Below are 22,615 nucleotides of genomic sequence, written 5' to 3'. Positions count from 1 at the left end.
ACGTAAACGTGATGAATTTGTCTTGCTTCCGATAAGCGAGCAAGACAAAAACCTGCCCACAATACCGAGAAACAGAGATATACTTCTTTGATATTGTATTAAATGGTGCATTTGGTAAAATATACAATGCAGTATTAGTGTAATTAATACTTAAACAACATGTTGCTTATAATATGTCATGTCACAATGATGAGATACGATTATTTTTGCACCTGGTACCCTAAAAAAAATTTTTAAAAAGCTGATTTCACGAAGCACGCTAGCGATTTGCGCAGGATGCGAATGTCAAAGAAATGGGCAAGTCCAACATTCATATTATTTGTAGTCTGCGAAAGATTGCCAAACCTGCGGCGGGATTCGCAAGCGTTGACAACTGTTCGTGGGTGTCATTTTTTGTTCGGCTGTGATTTAAAAAAAAAAAAAATCTTGCGAACGTCTTCCGCACACTGATCTACCTCTACCTGTTTTGCCTTATTATTATTATTTTTCTTGGGGGGCGGGGGTTGCACGCTTACCACAAACTCGTTGCTTCTAGAGAATGAACCCATCATAGCATCACTTTGGTTGTCCCTATCTCTTTGATCATTTCTTCGTTTTGAAACTGTCTCTGGTTTATGTACTTGATCAGAATCGAACCTCTTTCATTCAGTTTGATTTTTCGAGTAAATTTTCGTCGTAGCTAAACGAGTATTCGAAATGGGATAACTACAGTATAGTAAAAAAAAAAAAATATATTAAAACTCACACAAACCTTTGTTCTATGATGCTATGACGTTCTCCATGAGTGTTTTGACTAACCAAAGTGTTGGTTTATTCAGGTAAATAAAAAATTCTGAACAAAACGAAAAACAAAAGTTATCAGCGTTTACTCACCAAAACAAAATATACCTAGGATGATGAGAAGCATAGCGGAGACATAGCCGAGGACTCTGGCTGTTTTCCACAGACGATCCTCCCGAACTGAGAAACATACCAGAGATATCGTTTTGTCGGAACTGTCTGAAGAAGAAGAGGAGAGAAGAGTATTCCTTTAACATCATTCTTATCATGTAGGGCTATTAACAATTTAGGGGATTTTTTTCAACAAATGTTAGTATCTCATATGATTATCTCAGTGTTTGTCTATGCTTTACACAGTAAATAGTTAGCTTCAATTCAGCAGGGTGTACCAACCTGATATAAACTGTCATCACTAGAAGAAAACGCACCATGAAACCTCACTAATCACAAGACATTTTGTAGATCAATACTGTGTTCGTGATAGAATGATGCCAAAGCGACCAAGTTTCTAAAAGTAAGATTTGTCACCGGCGCGAATGGATATAAAATCTTCCATGAAAATTATTTACTTTGAGGAACGTTTCAGGCTTTCTCAAAGTATGTTTTGAAGGTTGAAGACAGCAGGAACATGTTTTCCGCAACGTCACGAGTGAGTAGGTCCTGTTCAGGACCACACCCACATCCAAGAAAGAATACAAGGTGTGCCTTGAACCATCCACCACTAAAAGGGGTTTGACTCGTAGTTCGCGCTTTTGTTACAGACGCGCTGATTACTTCGGCTCTTCTAGGTGTTCATAAATTGTAGGCAAAACTTACACAGACTTGACTAATCATTCTACGTATTTTTCATCGCGAACACAACATCCACTTTGTATCTTTCTTTATTTTTTTTTTTTTTGCTGAAAATATACAAATACAAATACATCAACATCTTATGGTAAAAAAAAAATATCTCGTAATGCTGCGTACAACGGAAAGAAGTACATACCAAGTAGAGGCTTATCTAAATCTTTCAACCTCGGGCTGTACCTGTCGGAGAGTGTGATGGACATTTTTCGCTTTCAGTCAGAGACATAAGACAGAAAATAAGTGTCCGGAACTGACCTTTTTCCTACATGGATTAGCAGGTGTTGATTGTCTTCTCAGCACCGAAGCTAAGCCACAGTTTGGAAGGTCTTAACATTTACTCATCCATTTAACAAGGGAAGACGCCAGTAAAATACACAGAGCATGCAGTGTTTGGTAAGACGACAAGAATAGTAGGATCACGTAATGAAAGATGATACGGGTTTATTGTAAGCCTTACATCGAGAGTTTACCCTATAGTCATGTGCCTAGGTAATTTTCCCTTCCTTGACTTGCGTAATTCATTTTAAGACAAAGGTCTTACTCGTTGACTTGCCAACTGGCGTGGTGGTAAAGTTACATCCGAATAGAAAGTAATCTTCATACGTACGATCAGGAAATAAGCCTGACAGTGTAGAAGTGCATGATGTGCCCGAATGTGAAGTATGCATACATGTGAGTATTCATTTGGCGATGGAATTAATTGTCCATCTTGTAACCCTTAAAGTTAGTTGCCTTTCATTAGCTGGTATATCTTAGGGGTAGGTAATTCGGTTACAGTTCGTTATTCTGAAGGTTCATTATTCAGAAGGTTCTTTGGTCCGAAGGTTCGTTACAAATGTATTCCGAAGGTTCGTTGTTCCGAAGATTCGTTATTCCGAAGGTTCGTTAATCCGAAAATGTGATAAGGTTTGTTATTCCGCCGAAGGTTCATTAATCCGAAAATGAAATAAGGTTCGTTATTCCGAAGGTTCGTTAATCCGAAAATGAAACAAAGCTCGTTATTCCGAAGGTTCGTTACGGACCCTATTTCATTGTCGGATCAATGAACCTTCGGAATAACGAACCCTTTTTCATTTTCGGATTAACGAACCTTCGGAATAACGAACCCTATTTGTTTTCCGGATAAACGAGCCTTCGTAATAGCGAACCTTATTTCATTTTCGGATAAACGAACCTTCGGAATATCGAACCTTCGGAATAACGCCACAAATGTTCGGATTAACGAGCTCTTTTTCATTTTCGGATTAACGAACCTCTAGGTATAGGGAATTTGTGTGTTTCGGATTAACGAACCTTCGGAATAACGAACAGCAACCGGTAATTCAGACCTTTCCTCGCAATAATGATAAACCTGGAAACTCCTGCATGATAGACGGTGGAGCGGTTCTATAGATTTCCAGTGAATTTATTCGGACCTCGAAAAAAAACCCCAAACTGTTATTCTAAGTACAAAAGGATGGCGTACGCGAGTGAGGCGTATTACCGAAAGATTTCATACACGATGTTGAGAGATATTATTCTTCAACAATGCAAAATTTCATGACGTTTGCAAAAGGAAATTGTATACAACATTTAAGGCACAACAAGGAACGATTATTTATAAAGTTTGGGAATATCACTGCAATGATGGGTAATATATGCTGACATGAATTTTAAACATCAGGGCAGGCGCCACGTTTTTAAAAGTGTGGGGGGGGGGGCAGTTTATTATTTCTAATGCCACTTCCGGGTTTCATCAACTAACAAGTAAAAAAAGGCCTTCAGCGCAACTTTCTTGTGCCACTTCCGGGTTTCTTCGGCTTGCAATCAACAACAACAACAAAAAGCTCTCTGGTACAACTTGCAATCGTCTTCCAATATTGACATCGCCTCATATAACAAGCAAAACAACATTAACCAAAGTTGGGGGAGTGGTTAGACCCTATGTATTCCTGTGTACTTTGCAAAAAAAAAAACAACAACAACGGGGGCGAGCTTAGCCTTCAGATTAATGAGGTAATATAAATTCACATTATCTAATAGCGCTCTATTCCGTCATCGGGTTATAAAAATCCAAGCTCAAGATTCCGAAACTTTTTTCGAAACATTGGGCTGATGTGAAAACGCCTAGTGCATGTGGCCGGTCTTTTCTTCCATGTCACATAGAAGTATACTATTCGGGTATACAGTGCGCGTTTTCGAGGGCACGCGAATAGCTTGAATCGAACGATAGGATTTCCTAACATCGGTTCACATATTAGAGGGCACTATTCGAAAATGCCGAATAGCATAGAATAGTATAGCATAGTGGGAATCGCGCTTGTTCGATTTTCGAGCAGCGTGTACCATCTTTCGTTTATGAAATGATGAAAATTTTGGTCTGGATTTGCCCTATAGCAAAAATAAGCATGTAGATTGACATTCTGATGCAGTTTAGAAATTGTTAATAAGATTGCTGGGATGGTTGTGTAGGAGGAAGAAATCATCACTGCATGGGATAGGGAGATGGTGCGGGTGATTGTGTACTGGGTCGACTTGACGGCGCATAGCGCCTAATAGCGAATAACGAATAGCGAATACCGTATACCGAATACTTCTATGTGAACGCAGCCTTATGGTTGGGGAATTTATTTGCAAGATAACAAAGGAAATGTCTGCTAGCCATGGCATTGTTCCTCATTGTCATTGACAGTCATTGACCTTGGATTGGTATCTCTGGTGTCCATTCAAATCTGTTGCCCTAACGATAGGGGCTTTGTTTGGGTTGACTTTGGTTTACGCAAGATCATTCTTGGTTTCATCGTGAATTCCATAGATTGTTACATCGGGCAAGCTTAAGCACTATGTCGCTTGAAAACGAGTGATAAGTACCTGACTAACTGACAAAAGATAAAAGAGGTCATTTGGGGAAATGTGCATATGAGCTAATCATGTTAATTACAAACTGGCTATGCACATTGCTGTTCTATACCTGCTTAAAGCGTGCAGCCGATGCCTATAACCAAGGAGGTTTAAGAGTTGGAGTTCCAACTGGCTGTAATTATTCAAACAGTTGTCAGATTTCTATTGATGTACAAAAGAATTCCACAGCTGCATTTGTGCCTTTGATGATCGATGTTCGATGCCGCCATCTTGCTGAGCAATCTGAAGATATTATTTTGAACGTTGACATAATATTGGCCATATTTTGCTTATTTATTTATTAAATGAAATCAAATTTCACTTAATGATAAAGCATGTAAAACAAAATCCGATCCCGTCCAGAACTTTGTGCAAAAGTGTAAATCAGAGCTGTATCATGTGAAAATGTTTAAAACTGTACTATCCTCGAAAGCCGGTTTTATCACTTTTCCACTTCATTTCCGCAAATAAAACTAATATGGAATAATCTTCAAGTACAATTCTTTATTGATAGTTATGTCAGATTAGTGCCCGGGTATACCAAGTCGAGTAATTTTTATCTTTATTTCAGCATTTTTTGCCCAATTTCTATTCGCGCGTCCTCGTGTCAGTACAACATACCTTTTATAAGACGGGATAGCCAAAAGTAATTACCATCACAATGAAATATCTTCTTAGAAAGTGGCTGGTGATTATGCAATGAGACACGAGTCTATTGTCTTCCTATCTGCGTGGCAGATCCTGTTTGGAACATGCTTCAAATATTTTTGAGTGGCGGCATCGAACATCCAGCGAAGCAAATAAGACAGTTTTGACTCCATTCTATTGAACCTCCTTGCTATAACTCTATCATAAGATAACAGAGGACCAATTCATTTACAGAAGCAATAAACGATGAAAGTACGCTCATTATGAATACATACTAATAAACAGACGAAACTCGTGCATGGACTTAATAAAGGATGCTCGATAAACTCCATAAACGCAAATGATTATTTTTTTTTTACAGGTATCTATCTGCACAGATATTATAGCCATGCTTTTATTGGCGTAAAGCAAAGCTCATTAACAGCACTGGGCCGGTCGTCCCCTTTATGGCGACATAAAATATAACATTCCATGGATATCAATCAAAGTCGGTGACATAAATTTGATTAGGCTGGGTCCATAATGCAGTAACATTTATGAATGACGACTATTCATAAATTTGACTGCATTATTGACCCAGCCTACTTTAAACAACAGGGTAAAGAGATGTCGAATTCATCTGTCTCTACGGGATGAATTTCAATACTCGGAGCAGTTTGCCTAACTAGTTGCTATTCGCTTTCTTGTAGTCAGGAGCTACCAATATTATAAAGATATGCGCCTGTGCAGAGGGTCTGAATAATTTTATGCTAGTAATTTATTTATTTGTGTGTGTGTGTGTGTGTGTGTGTGTGTGTGTGTGTGTGTGTGTGAGAATAATTGTCAGCCAGTTGTACTGTTGTTTTTGTTGTTTTGTTTGTTTTTGTTTTTTTTGGGGGGTTGGTTTATTTTTTTTTATTTTTTTTTTTAAGGTTGGGCCAAATGTATTCATGTTTTGACAGACTGGATACCAGACGGATCGTGGGGTATTGAATGTTTAAAGTCGTGTGATGTCATTGTTCAAAACAAAAATAACTTTAACTGAAGTGAAAATTGAAATCGGACATTAAACAGTAAAGTTTCACAAATTTTTACACCAAAGTAATACCATTTGCAACAGCAGATGCATATCATAAAAGTACCGAAGGGGTTTGTTATCACTTCTCGAACTGACTCTACACGGGTTGGTACTAAATTTATTTATTCATGTTTAATGGCACGTATGTAGTGACATAAGATACAGTAAATCACATCCTCTTGCATCAAATGACTTTGTGCATCAAATTACTGTATCGTATGTCACTATTATCTATGTGTCATTAATTCTTCTATTCATTTATTCCGTTTTGTTTTCACAGAGTACCCCATTTCCAAAGGGGCACTGCATAAAAACAACACAAAATAGGACATGCAAAGCTGCATACAAAAATACAGTAAGATTATGATGATATAGATCTAAATTTATATCAAAATTTACTTAGAATAGAACTAGGCCTGGATCTGGACAGCTAGAATACGGGAAACGTTTAAACTTACCAGTGCTCGTCTTTGAGGGGAAGTCATCTCCGCTCTCTCTGAATTCGATAGATCTCTGGTAGAAGTCGTGGTCGGTGTCCTTGTCATCCCTGGTCTTCCTCCTCGACCCATCATCCTCAGGGCCTTCACTCATCGAGTTCGCTGCCAATTCCTGGTCATGTTCGTAGCCTCGTTCGATCACACAGCCGTCCTCTGGTGAATCATTCAGGACAGGCATTGCCTCGACTGTTACAACCACGAAGAAAAGGGCGTACAACTGTATGATAATCGTGTGGCTTGTCTTCGTCTTCAAACTAGCCTGTCAACAGTAAAGGACCTAAAAAGTATGCATCCAAGGGTCGTTCTTTACTGAACCATGGCGGTCAACAGACATAAAACTAAAAGTAAGCCTATACTTACCATCTCTCAGAAGCCATCAGGGTGTTAACTTTTTATGTCGATGGGATCTTACTTGTCATGAACAAAATTTTTACTATCGCCAACTTATAACTGCAGTCTTGTCACAGACGCGTTATGAACAGAGTACGGATCTAGCCTCCTCGCTTTACCAACGACTAATATTATCAGGTGGACATACTGGTAGATTACTTGAGTGCCTCTCAAGATTGTTCGGGATTATCATCGCGTGGCAACTCCAGGAATTTTGCCAGATATCTTTCCAGTCTGTTTAAAGGCCCCGTGACTTTTTTCTTTATGTCACGTTAAATACCATTCCATGACTTCCGCTGATGTGAATGAGTCTTCTCATCACAAATTCATAACTTAATATTAAATTAAAACGTTACGACGTATGACAATCATTGAATGAATTGATTTTTTTTTCCAGTCTGAAGTAAAGTCAGGTGAAATAAGCATAACAATGCGTAACTGTATACGCACCTTGCATTATCCAGGTGCACCAGATCATTATAAAAACACAAATCTTATGAAGGGAAGATTGCCGTAACAACCAAAGCTTGCCCTATCTACGTAGCAACATCCGATGAATGCTACAGTGAATTCCTGCTCAAGAAACTTGAAAATGGAGGGGCAGGTGCATAAAACTGTTTGATGCTAGAATGTGAAGGAAAAAGAAACATCATTGCAGAAACGGTCGCTTCCATGAGACCTGTTGTGTTATCATGCGTTTGTGCACCAGTTGTATAGGTACACTGCGTAACAATTTAGCATCATGACAAATATGGTAAAAACTGCTCAAAGCGGCCACCTAAGAGAAACGGGAAAAAGGCCATTATAGACAGGGTCTTTAAACATGGTTTCTCTGGAGGAAAACTGTTCGAAGTGGCCGTATCCGACAGGCGGCCGCTTGGGCAGGTTTGACTGTATTCCTACTGACTTTACCATTCAAAATATCACGAAAGACCAGAAAGTTTGTTGTTGTTGTTGTTGTTGTTGTTGTTGTTTTGTTGTTTTTACAGAGGCGGAGTATAGTGGGCGCAGAAAGAGAATACTGCGTTTACAAAAAAAAAAAAAAACAACAACTAATAATCTGTCATACATAATCATGTCCAGGATTCCAATTCAGGAAGTTCACCTGGACCTGGAGTTCTGGGGAACTTTAAGTTAACCCTAGATTGGTACGTGTTTGCACTTTAACAAAACCAAGGGAATATGTCGATGCAGTTCCTCATCATGAGGTGTAATGTAACACCTGCAGTGTCCATGTTCATCTGGCTATCATTTATCGAACTTCTCTCACTTTGTCCAGAAAATCTTCAGCTCACTATAATTTTGGGGAAATCCATCTTAGAATAATAGTTGTCCCGTAAGGCGTTACAATAACATCACTTGTTTCTATTTTCCATAATTATCTTGAGTGTGTTTCAGTTTTGGGTTCCTATTTTTGTCATACAGTAATATCATTGTTACACGACACAATATGTGCAGTAATGATTTCTCCATGTTTTTGTATATCTGAGACTAGGGATTAAAATAGTGTACTTACAGAAATCTATACCAACGGCACTTTCGCGAATTGAGGCTTTTATACTACAAACTTATATTTAGTATAAAGAATGTCAGATTTTGGCTAGGTCTATCACAACAAGATGAAACAATGCTTAGAGTTATCCCCTTCCTTCCCCCTGCATAGTGTTTGCATTGATTTATGTAAAGTATCAAAGGTCAATGGATCCAATGCTTACAAACAAATACTCACATATCAGTCATGATCTGTGTTAATTAGTCTTGCTCTTGTGTGTGTGTACGTGTGTGTGCATGTGTATGCGTGTATGTTGTGTGTGCATGTGTATTACTGTGCATGTGTATCATTGTGTGTGCATGTGTATTATTTATGAAAGAAAGGTATAACACTTGTTATTATTTTTGTGAAAATAGGTGATTTTTCTGTTTGTGCAGTGGCATCAGGTGATAGTAATATATCTGTATTGATATGAATGTCAATAAATAAAGATCATTAAAAAAATGTGTATGTGTATGTGTGTGTGTGTGTGTACTGTCATAACGCATACACAATCAATCCAATATTTGAAACGCCACATAATTCTAAGACAAATACACATGTACATATCGTATCTACATAGCCTTTAATGTTTGGAAAAGAAAATTAAATTTCAGAATATGTAGAAAAACAAATGTTATTGAAAGAGACCATTTACATTGTTATGTATTATACAAATATCAATTGTATGAACAACTCTTTAGTATCAGTAACATTATTTACATTCATATATGCTTTATAACAAAATATGACTCCTTAATAACAGAAACACAACTTATCTAGGTCAAATTGGTATGCTGGTGTCTACCAGAAAGTATACATGATTGGAAGTTATCAAAAGGGCATGTAACTTCATGATTTTATGACAAAACAAAGCTGACCAACAATTGCACAGGAGCACTGACTAATTACAATTTCTTCATCTTAAATGTTTACCAAACACAATTCTGAAAATAAAAGTATTACTATTGAATTATTACACCACATATCAAAGCTAATTCTCCATCTCATCACACCATAAGTGTGAGAGCAAATCCGTCACTCGCAAGTTAAAAATTGCTACATTGTATTTTTCACAGCCTCATGTAATTTAAAGCTTCAGGTATTCCTTGTTTGTGCAATCATAATATATAATCAAAGAATAATATCAGTAATAAACAAATGATGAAAAGTTTGATGCTTATTGTGAAGGCCCTGTATTACTTAACAGAAACACTTTACTCTTTCTCAAAGGTAAAATACCGCATCCATTTTAAATCATGCAAATCAACAAAATGGATTCTTGTATGCTTTGGATGGTTCTGACAAAGTTTGGCTAAAGAATAGGCATGCATCATAATGACAGCAAGAGATAGCGAGTTTTGTCATTGTCAGTGACCCGCCCCCACTCTTTTTTGGCCCTCTCTGTGGCCATTCTGCAAACACCAATGAACAATTTTATCCTTTATTGACCAAGGCACTTACAGTACTTCATCAACTTGGGCTCTATTAGTTTTGGATCTAGAAAAGCAGGTGTCACACAATTATCAGATTTATGCCAAAGAAAAAGGGAAAAAATCCAGGATTGCTATTACTGCGAAAGAACAACAAAGAATTACTGTTCAAAAAGAAAGGCACAAAATATACAGTGCTCCATTTACACATCATTTGATGTGACCATAACATAAATCATAAAAATGTAAATAAATCACAGTAATCTAGCAGATTCATAAATCTCTGTGCACAAGAGCAGTTTGCCTTGAAGTAGACCATTCTTTTCCACTGAGTCAAAAGGTTTCACGACCGCTGTATTGACTGTGGAGGCAAAAGTGTACTGTGTGAAGGACCTCCACTTCATATTTGTCACAGTTTGAGTGGCATTACTTCATGATGGATAGCATTGTTTTATTAAAAAGTGACAACTGTCATCACTCTCCTGTACAGGATGTACAAACAAACAGCAGCATGTTCTTCATGCTGTCAGTCTCATTGTATATCTGCATGCGCCATTTGGTTTTGGCACAGGCAAACACTATTGCAAGATTGACAAAACATTCCACACCTCAACACAAACTTTACAAGGGCTCTGTGGTGAACATTTTTTGTGTGTGATCCAAAACTATGCCAGACATGAAATCTGCCATGAAATAAGGTATGTGACTGGATTTGCCAACTCGACTTCATTCTAAGATTCACAAACTTTTTTTTGTGTGTGATCCAAAACTATGCCAGACATGAAATCTGCCATGAAATAAGGTATGTGACTGGATTTGCCAACTCGACTTCATTCTAAGATTCACTGGAGAATTAGGCCTGGGCTTAGCTGGCTGCCTTTGGCAGACTAGAGTTGTGAATCTATGAAATTGATCAATAATCAACAAAAAATACAGAGCATAACATTTATCATAATCTGACTCCCTTATGACAGACACTATTGTCCAAAAATGACAATAATTTTACTGCCTGGCCCATGATCAACTTCTCTTTGTTTTTATCTTTTTTCTTTTTGTGGACACTTGGTACTATGTGTTCTCTGGTAGATTATTTCGAAGCATAATCTGCCACCTGGTAACATGTTTTCTCCATATCACTGATTATAGATCAGCTCAACATCTATGCTGTGCCTCCAGTCTGTTTTGAGTGCAGAGCAACACTTGATTCCAAATTTCCAGCTCAATGTACAGTAAACCGGATTCAAAAGTTGCAATATACCATTAATTTTTATTGTGACGAACCTACATTTCAAAATAATGTATACTGTAAACCATGTAAGAGCATACATTAATACATAAAGTTTTTAATAAGAGGTCTTGTGAATTATTGTCAAAAAGTGTTTCTCTGTCTCTAAGTTTCCACTTTTTGGGACACTGGACAACACTATTAATCTCTGTTAGTAGCTCCATGGTTTTACAATGTACTTGACGTCACAAATCCTGTTTTGTTTGTTTGATGAAGCACGGACAAGGAGTTAAAAGGAAAAGTTTCAAGAGGCCAACAGCATAACATCTGCACAGATCATTGACATCAGTGTAACACATATTGATCTGCAGTCATTTAACTCTTATCTTTGTGTTCATGATTGACTAAATGATGGCACTAGGACTGGACACCCTGTGCAGACAGCAACACAATGCCATACCATCCCGGTTTGACCATCCTGAGAAAGCACTCGACCACATCATTAAAAATTGTCAGTCTTCTTCAGAAGTAAGTTTCAAGCAATATTATTCTCAATACAAGTTGTGCTTAATCTATTAATCCCATCAACTCTCAGCAGTTGTTTACTTCATCTATAGCTACAATAGGTAGCTATTTTCATATACACCATCTATATTCATATACACCATCAAAAAGCACAAACAGTTCAAATACCACCTCAACGGGACTACTACCGCAGAGATGAATGTGAGGGAGCTTTGTGCTTTGACTCTCCTGAGCAGCTGACTGGCTTCCACATCTCTCACTTTGTTCTATTTCATGGAAAATACAGTTACATTTCTTTAAAATCATGACAAAGATAATATATGACCCGCTACAACAAAAGGATCCTAAAGTCGCGACGGGCGAGCCAAGCATGGCCCAGAAAAATGCTATTTTCAGGCCTTTCCTTTGATCATTTATCTTCGAAATTTCGGCAGATAATAAAAGATACATTAGACTACAAAATTATGTTAAAAACAGAAATCTGAACGTTTTGACAGATTTTGGTGATCTGACTTCAAACTTAATTTTCTCGGCTCATCCGTCAGCGACTTTAGGATCCTTTTGTTGTAGCGGGTCACATATGCTTGTAACTGCCATAAATCTGTAACAGCGTTACACTGCATGTTGCAGTGACACACAAGCACACAAACGCACAAAATGAGCAAGAAGTTATGTGTCACATAAGATCAGAATTTTATATTATCAACTTTATATTTTAATGATACATAATTTTCTGGCAAATGACTTGGGTTTATCAACATGTTATACATCAAGACACTCTTGTAATGTACAATTGTATCAAGAACTTTAGCTCTATCATATGTAGTATGGTAGCTTAAAATTTTTGAATGAATGCATGGTAATTTACTAACTACCTACAAATGTGACAGATTTCTTGAAAATGACCCACATTTATTGCCCCCCCCCCCCATAAAAAGATAAATAAATAAAAGTTGAAGCAAGGCGGTGTATTAGTTTTTCACTGGTGACATGATTTGTTCCACCATGTTCACAGAGAATGTGCGTTCCATATGCAGAGTTTCATCGAATACACATAATACCATGTTAACATGCTCACCATCCTATCCAAGATGTGCTATGATGGTGCAGAACTTAAGTTTTCATGGCACTTTACAGAAAAAATTAAGATCATTTGAAGCACGACAATGAAATCAATGCGGAGACAAGCACATGTTCCTGATGTTAAAGATCATGGGCTACAGAATAGTTCGTGCAAATGGGGGGAGGGAATCAAAATAGAGGTCCAGAAACATGCTCAAGAGTATTTTTGAGGCATCAGTTTTATCTATATCCACACTGATTTTCACATTTTTGCTGTTTTATGGAATATGATTAAGTTTCACACAATACAGGGATGCCAACCTTGTAAACAGCATTACAATATTCTGAGGGCTGAAAAGGTGGTGTTTTTTGGGGGGTGAAAAGAAACAGTATTTTTTACTTTTTCTGCAATAGATATAAGTTGTAACAATACTAGGGAAAAATGGTATTTTCAATGAAACTTGCAGTATGTTTGAAAAAAAAATTAACAATTGGCATTTATGCATAATACAATGTAGGAAAGTAGTGTCTCATATAAAAAAAGACTGGGCATTTCCCCCAAAAGAAACAAAAGCAAAAGATCCCACAAAACAAGCAAAACTTTATATCCACATCGGAACATGCAAACATGATCGCATATTAATTGCTACACTGACCAAAGTGAGGCCTGGCAGAGTAAAACCTGTTATTTCTCAGACGATATGAGCCAACATTGGCAGACAGTGACTGAGATGAGGCAGAAACATAAGGATGACAAGAACATTGACTTTGTGCATACGAGGTTAACAACTTTCTGACTTACTGTATTAAAACCGGACATGTTGACATAACTAAAACTACAGACGAGGACTGAAAAGATCCGATTATAAAAATACATTTTGCACAATTATTTTCATGAGTATAATTTCTTAAAAAGTAAATACTTCTGTAAAATACTGAATTATAAAATGTGTGATCAACTACAATGAAATAAAACAAAAACAAATTAGAACCTAAGCCAAGAAGCAATGTATGTACATACTGATGGCTATGGAAGATTTTGTAGACTCATATGACTTCTGCATTACTTTGGAGACATATGGAGAACATAACAATTACGTGAGATTTGAGGAGATCCTTCAAAGATATTGTGATTAGAAATAGAGATTTCTCTAATCATAATTGAAACTGTCCTTGGGTTCCAATACAGTCGGAAAGATACACTTAGACTTGAAGGTATGAGGTAATTCTTAACATTACTTCGGCAGTATTTCTCATAGGCAACACCTGCAAATATATATCACAAACTACAACAAAATTATGAATTACTCTCACAGCCCACATCCTTGCTGAGAGTTATGCTGTGTATATGATGTCCCACGGTAGACCAACTGGCATGCTTCAATGAACATGATTAATTCCAAAAACATTCAACAATATGTTGCCACAGACTTCTAACACACAAGCAAGTAAACTTTTTACCATAATTTCAAGCAAACTTTAAACCTCTCGTTGATTCTTTTCAGTAGCTATGTACAGTGTCTTCTCAGCCTCATCCATCTATGGAATTAACCTGCTTGAATACATGCATATACACACTTGTCCACACAACAGTTCAAAGGAATGTACACTGATGAGTGTTGGCTGCGAATATGGCTTTATAGGAGTTCTGGTAAGAGACCAAGCACCCTGTGACAAGTCTAGCTACACTGTCAGAGAGTCTGTCACAGGAGGGCCAGTCAGACACATCTTGGCAGGCACAGTGAAAAGAACTACCCATTTCTGCCTGACTAACAACAGGTGGTGGAATATCTCTGTGAAACAAGTGTTGAAATCTTTGTTGCATTTGAACTATCTTAGCTACTCATCATTACTCTTTGGAGAATATGAAATACGTAATATTTGTTTGTTTGTTTGTTTGTTTTTTTGTTTGTTTGTTGTTGGGTTTGTTTGTTTGTTTAGTTTAGTTTTTTTTTTTTTTTTGGGGGGGGGGGGGGGAGGGCATCAAATTAGATATGTATATTGGGTGCCAATCTTGGAGGCTTCTTCAATTATGCCTATGGTCCTGTGCTTAAGACTTCAGACTTCAGACATACTTTGGTCTTAGATGTCAATTATAGACACCGTCACATTCAATAAGAAATGATGCTATTGAATACATACTGTATCAATACTATTTAGCAAGAAAAAAAAAATCTGTTTGTAGGAGCAACAATCTGAGCAGCAGGCAAAAAATTCCACAGCCACTTTTTATCCATGCCATGTTTTGCATCACACTGGATGGAGAATGTCCAGATGCCAAGGGTGCAGAGGACAAGCTATCTAACCCTTGCATGTGACTTCATTCTTCCACTCCAGACAGTGTGATCCTAGCACATCACTCAGCTCAACACATGATCTGCTTGGCTGCTCCCAGTCAAAGTAACCAGACGCAAACCAAGCACCGTTGTAGAGTCTTTTCCATTCATCATATGACACTCAACAAATCACAGCCGGACTTCCATGACATCCCTGGCGGTATGTCAGACGGCGACAGTGAAAGTTCACAAGCTTTCTGGCCTGCGGTGGCAGACAGAGTCCACTCTTCAACACTAAGCTAGCTAATAGAGTTTGCAACCCTCAAGCGATGATCTTGTCCCAGTGGTATGGGTCTGGTGACACTGGGCACGTTTCAGAGATCTTCATAAGAGTCTTCTTCACTCTGAGTGAAGTGTGTCTGGCTGAGGTTGAATGGACCCAACACTCCTTCATCAGTTTGGCCATAGATGTCAGCACCTGAAAGAGTGAGTACAGGATAAAAAGGATGTGACATCAATTACATCAATAACAACAACAACAATTAAATTATTATAATTTTTATTATTATTATTATTATTATTATTATTATTATTATTATTATTATTATTATTATTATTATTATTATTATTATTATTATTATTATTATTATCATCATCATCATCATCATCATCATAATTCCTCATCGACCATTAAACTACACTGTAGCTCCCAATACATGGTTCCTTTTTTCCTCCTGACTGTTTGAATAAACAGTGAACAATACAAAGACAATCTCTCTACAAGCAGCAAGTAGTTCACTAGACACAGCCCTTCACCTTTTTCTTCGAAATGAAAGCAATAACATATTCCTTTTGCCTATCTTGTCTGTTACAATATGATCAATGTCATGTGCTCTAACAGGTTTGAATCTGTATTTGCCATGCATTTCAAACTGCATTCATATCATCATCTACCTGCAACAGTCATAAGATAAACAAATCTTTTTAAAAAGCTGCTAAAATGAATCAAAGTATATGGTTCTGGATGAGATGATTGGTCTGGATGCTTCTTGACGGGTTTCAGATATACTACACTTTGACCCCTTAAGCACTAGTTATGACTTAAAATGAGCAATCTTCACTACAACAAAAAGCAACGTTCTTCCACACAAATGTGCATTCATCACGCTTTTAATAAGTAGTAAGAAAACAATTTTAGTCCAAGTTGAAACTCACTGTATTGTTTGTCCACCGATTGGGAATATTTGGTCGGAGTTTCTCGATGCAAACAACCTTTCGCATGTCGTCAAAGCTGGGGTCACTTGGCACATATTCAAAGAATGGAGGCTTGTAGTCTGCTACCATACCTGCATGTCAAAGAAATAAAGATATAATGCACAACTTATAACAACCTTTGGTACCTTCTGGAGAACGTTTACTGTCCCATATAAATAAGTGAGTAATTGCAGAAATGTCCTATGTCAAGGACCTTTCCATTCCTTCTTTCTTTAGTAGAAGTGGTCATGAGTGCTGTAACTCTTGAACTCAAACAAACTAACATTTTGGTCTCTTGTGAGCAGTGTAAATTTGACAGCTGTTTAACTATCAAAACAAATGTTTTGTAGCAAAGCCAAATTTACCATGTTACATAATGCCAATGCTGCCAAATGGCATTCTCAATCTTGTTTGTTAACAAAATTCAATAATATTTAATTTTGATGTGTTGATGCTATATTACATTTTTAGCAATTGTGCATATGACTTTCAAGACAAACATAAAATCTCTCAAAAAATCTCTCTAAAATTCCTCAAATCCTTAGATTTCCACATGCTTGGAGCGAAAAAGTGTTGCAGATAATGCTGTACAGCACATTCTACCTTATCAAAAATAAAGTCATTTCGACAACCTTGAAAAAGATTTTTCAGCCCCATTTCTACCAGAAGTCAATGTTGAATAAAGCTCAACAGTAAACAAGTCAAAAGTTTTCTGTGTGACTAGTTGAAAAAAGAAAAAGTGACCATGTATACAAATGTAATCATGGTGTACACATAATGGAATACAAACTCAGTGGTTGGTAGCTGAATAACAAAAGTAACTGTAAAACCAAGATATATCATTCCTTACTTTGTTTTTTAAAATGTGGCTTTTTTCCTTTATCAATGCTCTGATGTACTTTTTCTTGATACATCTCTTGAGCACATGAGCAGGGGAGTATTTATTTCTACACCGAAACTGGTCATCATGCTTTTTACAAGCTTTGCAGTGAGGTACAACAAAGTTAAATCTGATGATATCTCTCAAAGACTTAGGCAAGTCTTGAAAAAGGCATGACCCTCTCCCTCTGCAATGAACAAAAAATGGGAATATTTATGCCACACTTTCACGGTTTGCTACACTGTATGCCAATACACTTACATTGGCATAGAACAACAACATAAAGTTCAGGAAAGCAGCACTACGGTATCTACACTTGTATATTACAGCCCGCCAGACACTATACAATCAGACTGGTCGAACAACTTTAAGATCAGAAGTGTGACATCACCAGCCTTGCCAGTTTCCAGTCGTGTGACTGGGTCTTAAAGGTGCATGGTCCCAGTGTTTTAGTCAAATGCATACGCGGGCGCATGGCGCAAGTTTCCTATAGAGACCTACGCTATTGACTCCTCTTTAGCGCTTACGCTTTGGCCCACTTTCCCCAAGTCCGAAGAAGTCCGATTCACTGTAGTCAGTGGTCGGATCACAGTTCGGCTCATGATTCGGCTGAGGAGGATGACAGCTTTAGCAAACTTCTTTTGTGATATCATAATAACAAGCACATATGCACGCACCCTGGCATTACTACAGACTGTGCGATGCGCAGAGAAGACAACAAAGGCAACGTTACTTAGCAACAGCTACGCAGTTACTCTTGATGACAGCTCAACTTCGGTAATCTTCGTATCAATGCTAACGGTGATCGGCAGTATCATCAACAGCGCCCTCTACACTACTGGGACTATGCCCCTTTAATGCCAGTCGTAGAGATTTAACACATTAAATCACCACAATCGGTCAGGGGCTTTCAGCCAATCACGATACAGTATTATGCAAAAAGTAAAAGAGCGCATGCAATGTGCACTGCGTGCGCTTATAAACTCAACAAAACTGGTAAAATGTACTAAAGCCAGAACGGTCGTAAGCCCAGTTGTGTAGTCTGATTGTATAGTGTGCGGTGTCGAGTCATGCGACTGGTCATATGCCCTAGAGTCATGCGACCAGTCTGATCGTATAGTGCGAGGCGAGCCTTAATAAGGAGTGAGCCACAAACCTCCAACTTCACATCTTCTGGCAATCTCCCAGAGAACCAATCCAAATGCATACACATCGACTCGCTTGAAGGACTCAAAGCAGCGAATGTTCATTGTCTCATCCAGGAGCTCAGGGGCCATGTACCGCTTGGTGCCCACTCGGGTATTTGTGCCCATGTCAATATGATCGTCCTTTTGTGTGTGCATGACAGCAAGGCCAAGGTCGGCAATGCAGCATGTTAAGTTCCTTTTGACCAGGATATTCTTGGATTTAATGTCTCTGTGCGCAATTGCAGGCTTGCTGTTGTTGCATGTGATCTCTGTATGTAGGTGAACAAGGCCACTGCAAGCGGTCAGAGCGAGGCGGCACATCTGCCTGGCGTCCAGCACGTGGCGGTTCAGGTAGTCATACAGAGAGCCTCGTTCGTGGTATTCCATGATGAGCCAGAGCTGGGTGCACGATTGGCGCGATGTCATGTCGGAAGCGAAAAAAGCCAGGATGTTCTCGTGGCGCAGCATGACTGTGTTGTAGATCTCTGTCTCTCGAAACCAGGACTTCTCATCAATAGAGCTGAAGATTTTAATGGCTATTGTGTCTCCTTGCCATGTACCCATCCAGACTTCTCCATACCTTCCCTTGCCTGCAAGAAAGAAAGAAATACCAATCTCATTCCAAAGTCTATAGTTACATTCGGTAGGTGATCCTTAACTTTGAGGATAAGTTCTTAGTTAAGTATGAGGCACCAAGTGTCTCATGGTCTCTTTCATCACGAAATGACAGAGTCCTCAACGAAACAATTTCATCAATGAAATGACAATTTCGTCAACAGAAAGACAATTTCATCAACAAAATTGGTATTTTGTTGATGAAATTGTCATTTCATGATGAAATGATTTCGTTGATGAAAGAGACCATGAGACACTTCATGCCCTATACTTAATTCCAAACTTATCTTTAAATTAGCTTATTCTCGAAGCTGAACAGACCTATTGTGGTTTATATCTACCTACTGTAAAAGTGGTTATTTTCATGCAACTAATTTTTTGCACTTGGCCGGGTAAGAAGAGTTTAGAGTGTTTGTAATTCCGCGAAATCAAGACACCATGTATGGGAACATATGGCAAGAAAAATATTTGCATGCTTTTATTTTTGCGCTAGTTTCTGGTTGCATGAAATGCGCGAAAAATTTCAACACTGCGAAAATTTCCACTTTTACAGTACTCACACAGAACATTCATATATCTAACTTCATATTCTGCAGTAGACTGACATGTAGAACACAAAGGAAGAAATGCAGTTTGTTGATATACCTTACATCCCAGATTGACTGCACTCTCCTCTATTTGGTCTGACCACATGTTACCAGCCTTCACCAAATAAAATGCTCATCTGAGCTCAAAAATTCTATATTCCCACCTTGATGCTACTGCATCTTGATGAAATGTGATTACCTAAATCTTATGATCATACAATTTGATTTTATTTCTCAAGAAAAAAAAAAATTACCTACGAGTGTGACTTGACTGTACAACTTTTGAATCAAGAAAAAGTGAGGCATAAAATTCACACGGGTAGGCCCAAGGGCCCTCCTTTGGTTCCCAGGACGGTTTTGAAGTTTGTCTCCTCTTCTCTTAAGAATGGTTCTTGTGAAGTTTGTTTTGAATTTGAAAGGCTGGTTTTGATAATGGAGCTGAACAAGTGAAAAGCTATGTAAGACACAAAGCCCACAATGAATGATGGAATATAGACAAAAAGATATCACAATAGTTTGCAGGAGCCCTCAACTCACATGAACTAAAACTGCAACAGAGGAAAGAATTTTAGGGGAGCAAAATGAGACTTGGGAAATGGTATAGGACAGTAACAATTGAGATGCATTGATCATGACAAAATAGAGTTGACAGAGGAAGGAATATCCTCCTCCCCCATGCAGGTGGATTTCCTAGATTGATGCTGCATTCTCTTTTGGTTTCCAGAGGATGAATTTAGTAGATGAGACTCCTTACCAACTTGTTGCACCAGGTTGATTTGCCTGGCTACTGTCCTTTGTACCAAGTAGGGTAGACCAGATCCACTTCCAGATGTGTTGGAATGATCAAACAGGTCCTGTAAGATATATATTAAAAAAAAAAAATCAAATTTTGAGAAATGTTTATAAGGTAGATTTGAGGCAAGGGAGAATTTGACAATTAGCAAAATATTTAAGGTAATGCATTTAATCTGAATTGAGAAAATATAAATAATCGGTACCAGGGTATACAATGCTAGTGGAACACTAAGAAATAAAACACTTAATTAACTCTAAGTGTATACAAAATGTATCAGCAAATTGCATGAATTATAAGATATACCCATTAAAAGCCAATAAAGAGCTCTCACTTGGATCACTGAATCATCGTTCACAAACGCTTTTCATTATAAATCATGTTCTGAAACAGCATAGCATTTCATTCTGAGCTGGATAGACATAGACATCTTTTATGTCTCTCTCACTCTTTTCTTCATTTCCTTTGGATATATCACTTGTTATTCAAAATCCCCCAAGAATAATGAGAGGAAGTTGGGCTTTACAGCTCAATATCACTTCTATTTTCAGAAACTGACAGTCTGACATGAATTCTTGTGAGTTTTCAAACTGTGAAGTGATATTGGATATGACCTGCTGAATCTGCTGCATCTGCATCACACAAAGAACACCCAATCATGACCTTGCAATAAACTTGTACACTTACAATCCTGTAAGGGAACAACACAAATTCAATGATACATTGCAGCATGTGGAAAATAAGCTTTGTTGTAATAAAACATCTCTGAACTTTTGGGGCCCCTTGTATCTCACGACCGTTAGGGCTGGATGAGTTGTAGTGGTATGACTGATAAAGAATGATATGATATATATTTAACATCCATGACAGAATAATTCTTATAGCTTCTGATTGTTTGGATGCTCATCCTATTTATTGAATGAATTCATATCTGCACTACACAACTAATGAAAGAGTACAGATGTATTTCAATATCAATCATAAACTGAATTCATGAATTTTGTGATAATATCACTGGACCTACACAGCACAACTTTAATGTCATCTGCAGATACTAATTCACAGTACTCAAGAAATCTGAGATTGTCATTTCATGTTTTTTGCTCTTTTCCAGATATTGTATGGATATTATGCAAAAAAATGAAACCCTTCAAGGCAGAAGATGCTAATTCCTACAGAACTATTTGTGATAGCTTATATCACGCTGATTCTCCTTATAACATCTCATAGTTATCATGCAATAACTTATCTTCCATGATGCTGGGAGCTTAAACCATCATATCAATTCATGACAAATCATATTTTAGTCTTTTGTAAACAATTCCAATGAGGAATGCAAGTACACAGGGACAAAAGGACACTACAAAAGCATCACATCAAAGGACCTCACAGGACACAACTATAGATAACTTTCTGATATCAACCAATATTGTACTCTGTCACAACTTTGATAGATGCCTTCAGAACATTGCTGATATATTTAGAGACGTGCTGTTTTGTTTTCATACATCACTAACAACCTTGCCTTAAAGTGAATCCCCCTCTCCTTATTCAACAAAGCAAAAAGAACACTGTGGAAGCCTCATCTTGTGGCTAAGAAAAAACAGATACAGTCTACAAATGAATACAGCGTGACAAAGATGGTGTGTGAGCATGTCAAGAAATGAATGATGTCTACAGAAATATGAAATTCCTGCTAATGTATTTATGCGCAAGTTTGATTTTTTTCCCCCTGCACATTCAGTTCTGCTGCACCACACAGGGTCACTCACCTTCAGGGTGCTGTCGCCAGCAGGCACCGCTCGGATGTCGTAGGCATGACGATATTGCGCCTCCTGGTGGTTCAGCTCAGACATGCGCCGGCGGTGCAGACGTCGAAAGCAGTAGAAAGCTATGGCCAGACAGATGAAAGAGATGACCAGTGGTCCCACCACACCAAGGATGGTATATGTCAGGTTGTAGGGCACCTTCTGACCAAAATCTGAAGAACAGAAGGGGAAACACTTTGTCCAGAATTTTTTGATTTCATTATCATATGAGACTAGATGAAGACACATAAATAGCACTCTGAAAATATGCCACAAGTGCATATCACTTCAAAGCCAACTCTGATTGTATGCTAATTCGTTTCTGGCACACAAAAAAA

The 22,615-nt window shown here is 37.9% G+C and overlaps 2 protein-coding genes across 2 annotated transcripts in view; both read right to left on the bottom strand.

Moving 5' to 3' along the window:
- The window catches only part of LOC140245172 (transmembrane protein 163a-like), a 46,972-nt gene extending 45,140 nt beyond the window's left edge, over window positions 1-1,832 (bottom strand). Inside the window, exons 1-2 of the mRNA XM_072324770.1 lie at window positions 1,769-1,832; window positions 874-999 (exon numbers count right to left, since the gene is read on the bottom strand). Coding sequence (XP_072180871.1) covers window positions 874-999; window positions 1,769-1,832 — 190 coding nt within the window. The remainder of the gene's footprint in view (window positions 1-873; window positions 1,000-1,768) is intronic.
- Window positions 1,833-14,907: 13,075 nt separating this feature from the next.
- Window positions 14,908-22,615, bottom strand: part of LOC140245369 (activin receptor type-1-like) — a 55,461-nt gene continuing 47,753 nt past the window's right edge. Inside the window, exons 4-8 of the mRNA XM_072324944.1 lie at window positions 22,242-22,450; window positions 20,431-20,530; window positions 18,444-19,064; window positions 16,369-16,499; window positions 14,908-15,631 (exon numbers count right to left, since the gene is read on the bottom strand). Coding sequence (XP_072181045.1) covers window positions 15,476-15,631; window positions 16,369-16,499; window positions 18,444-19,064; window positions 20,431-20,530; window positions 22,242-22,450 — 1,217 coding nt within the window. The 3' untranslated portion in view covers window positions 14,908-15,475. The remainder of the gene's footprint in view (window positions 15,632-16,368; window positions 16,500-18,443; window positions 19,065-20,430; window positions 20,531-22,241; window positions 22,451-22,615) is intronic.

Source organism: Diadema setosum, chromosome 22, assembly GCF_964275005.1.
Source record: "Diadema setosum chromosome 22, eeDiaSeto1, whole genome shotgun sequence".
In the NCBI taxonomy this organism is placed as follows: Eukaryota; Metazoa; Echinodermata; class Echinoidea; order Diadematoida; family Diadematidae; genus Diadema; species Diadema setosum.
Note: the sequence above shows the minus strand (reverse complement) of the source record. Positions and strands in the feature narration are given on the sequence as shown.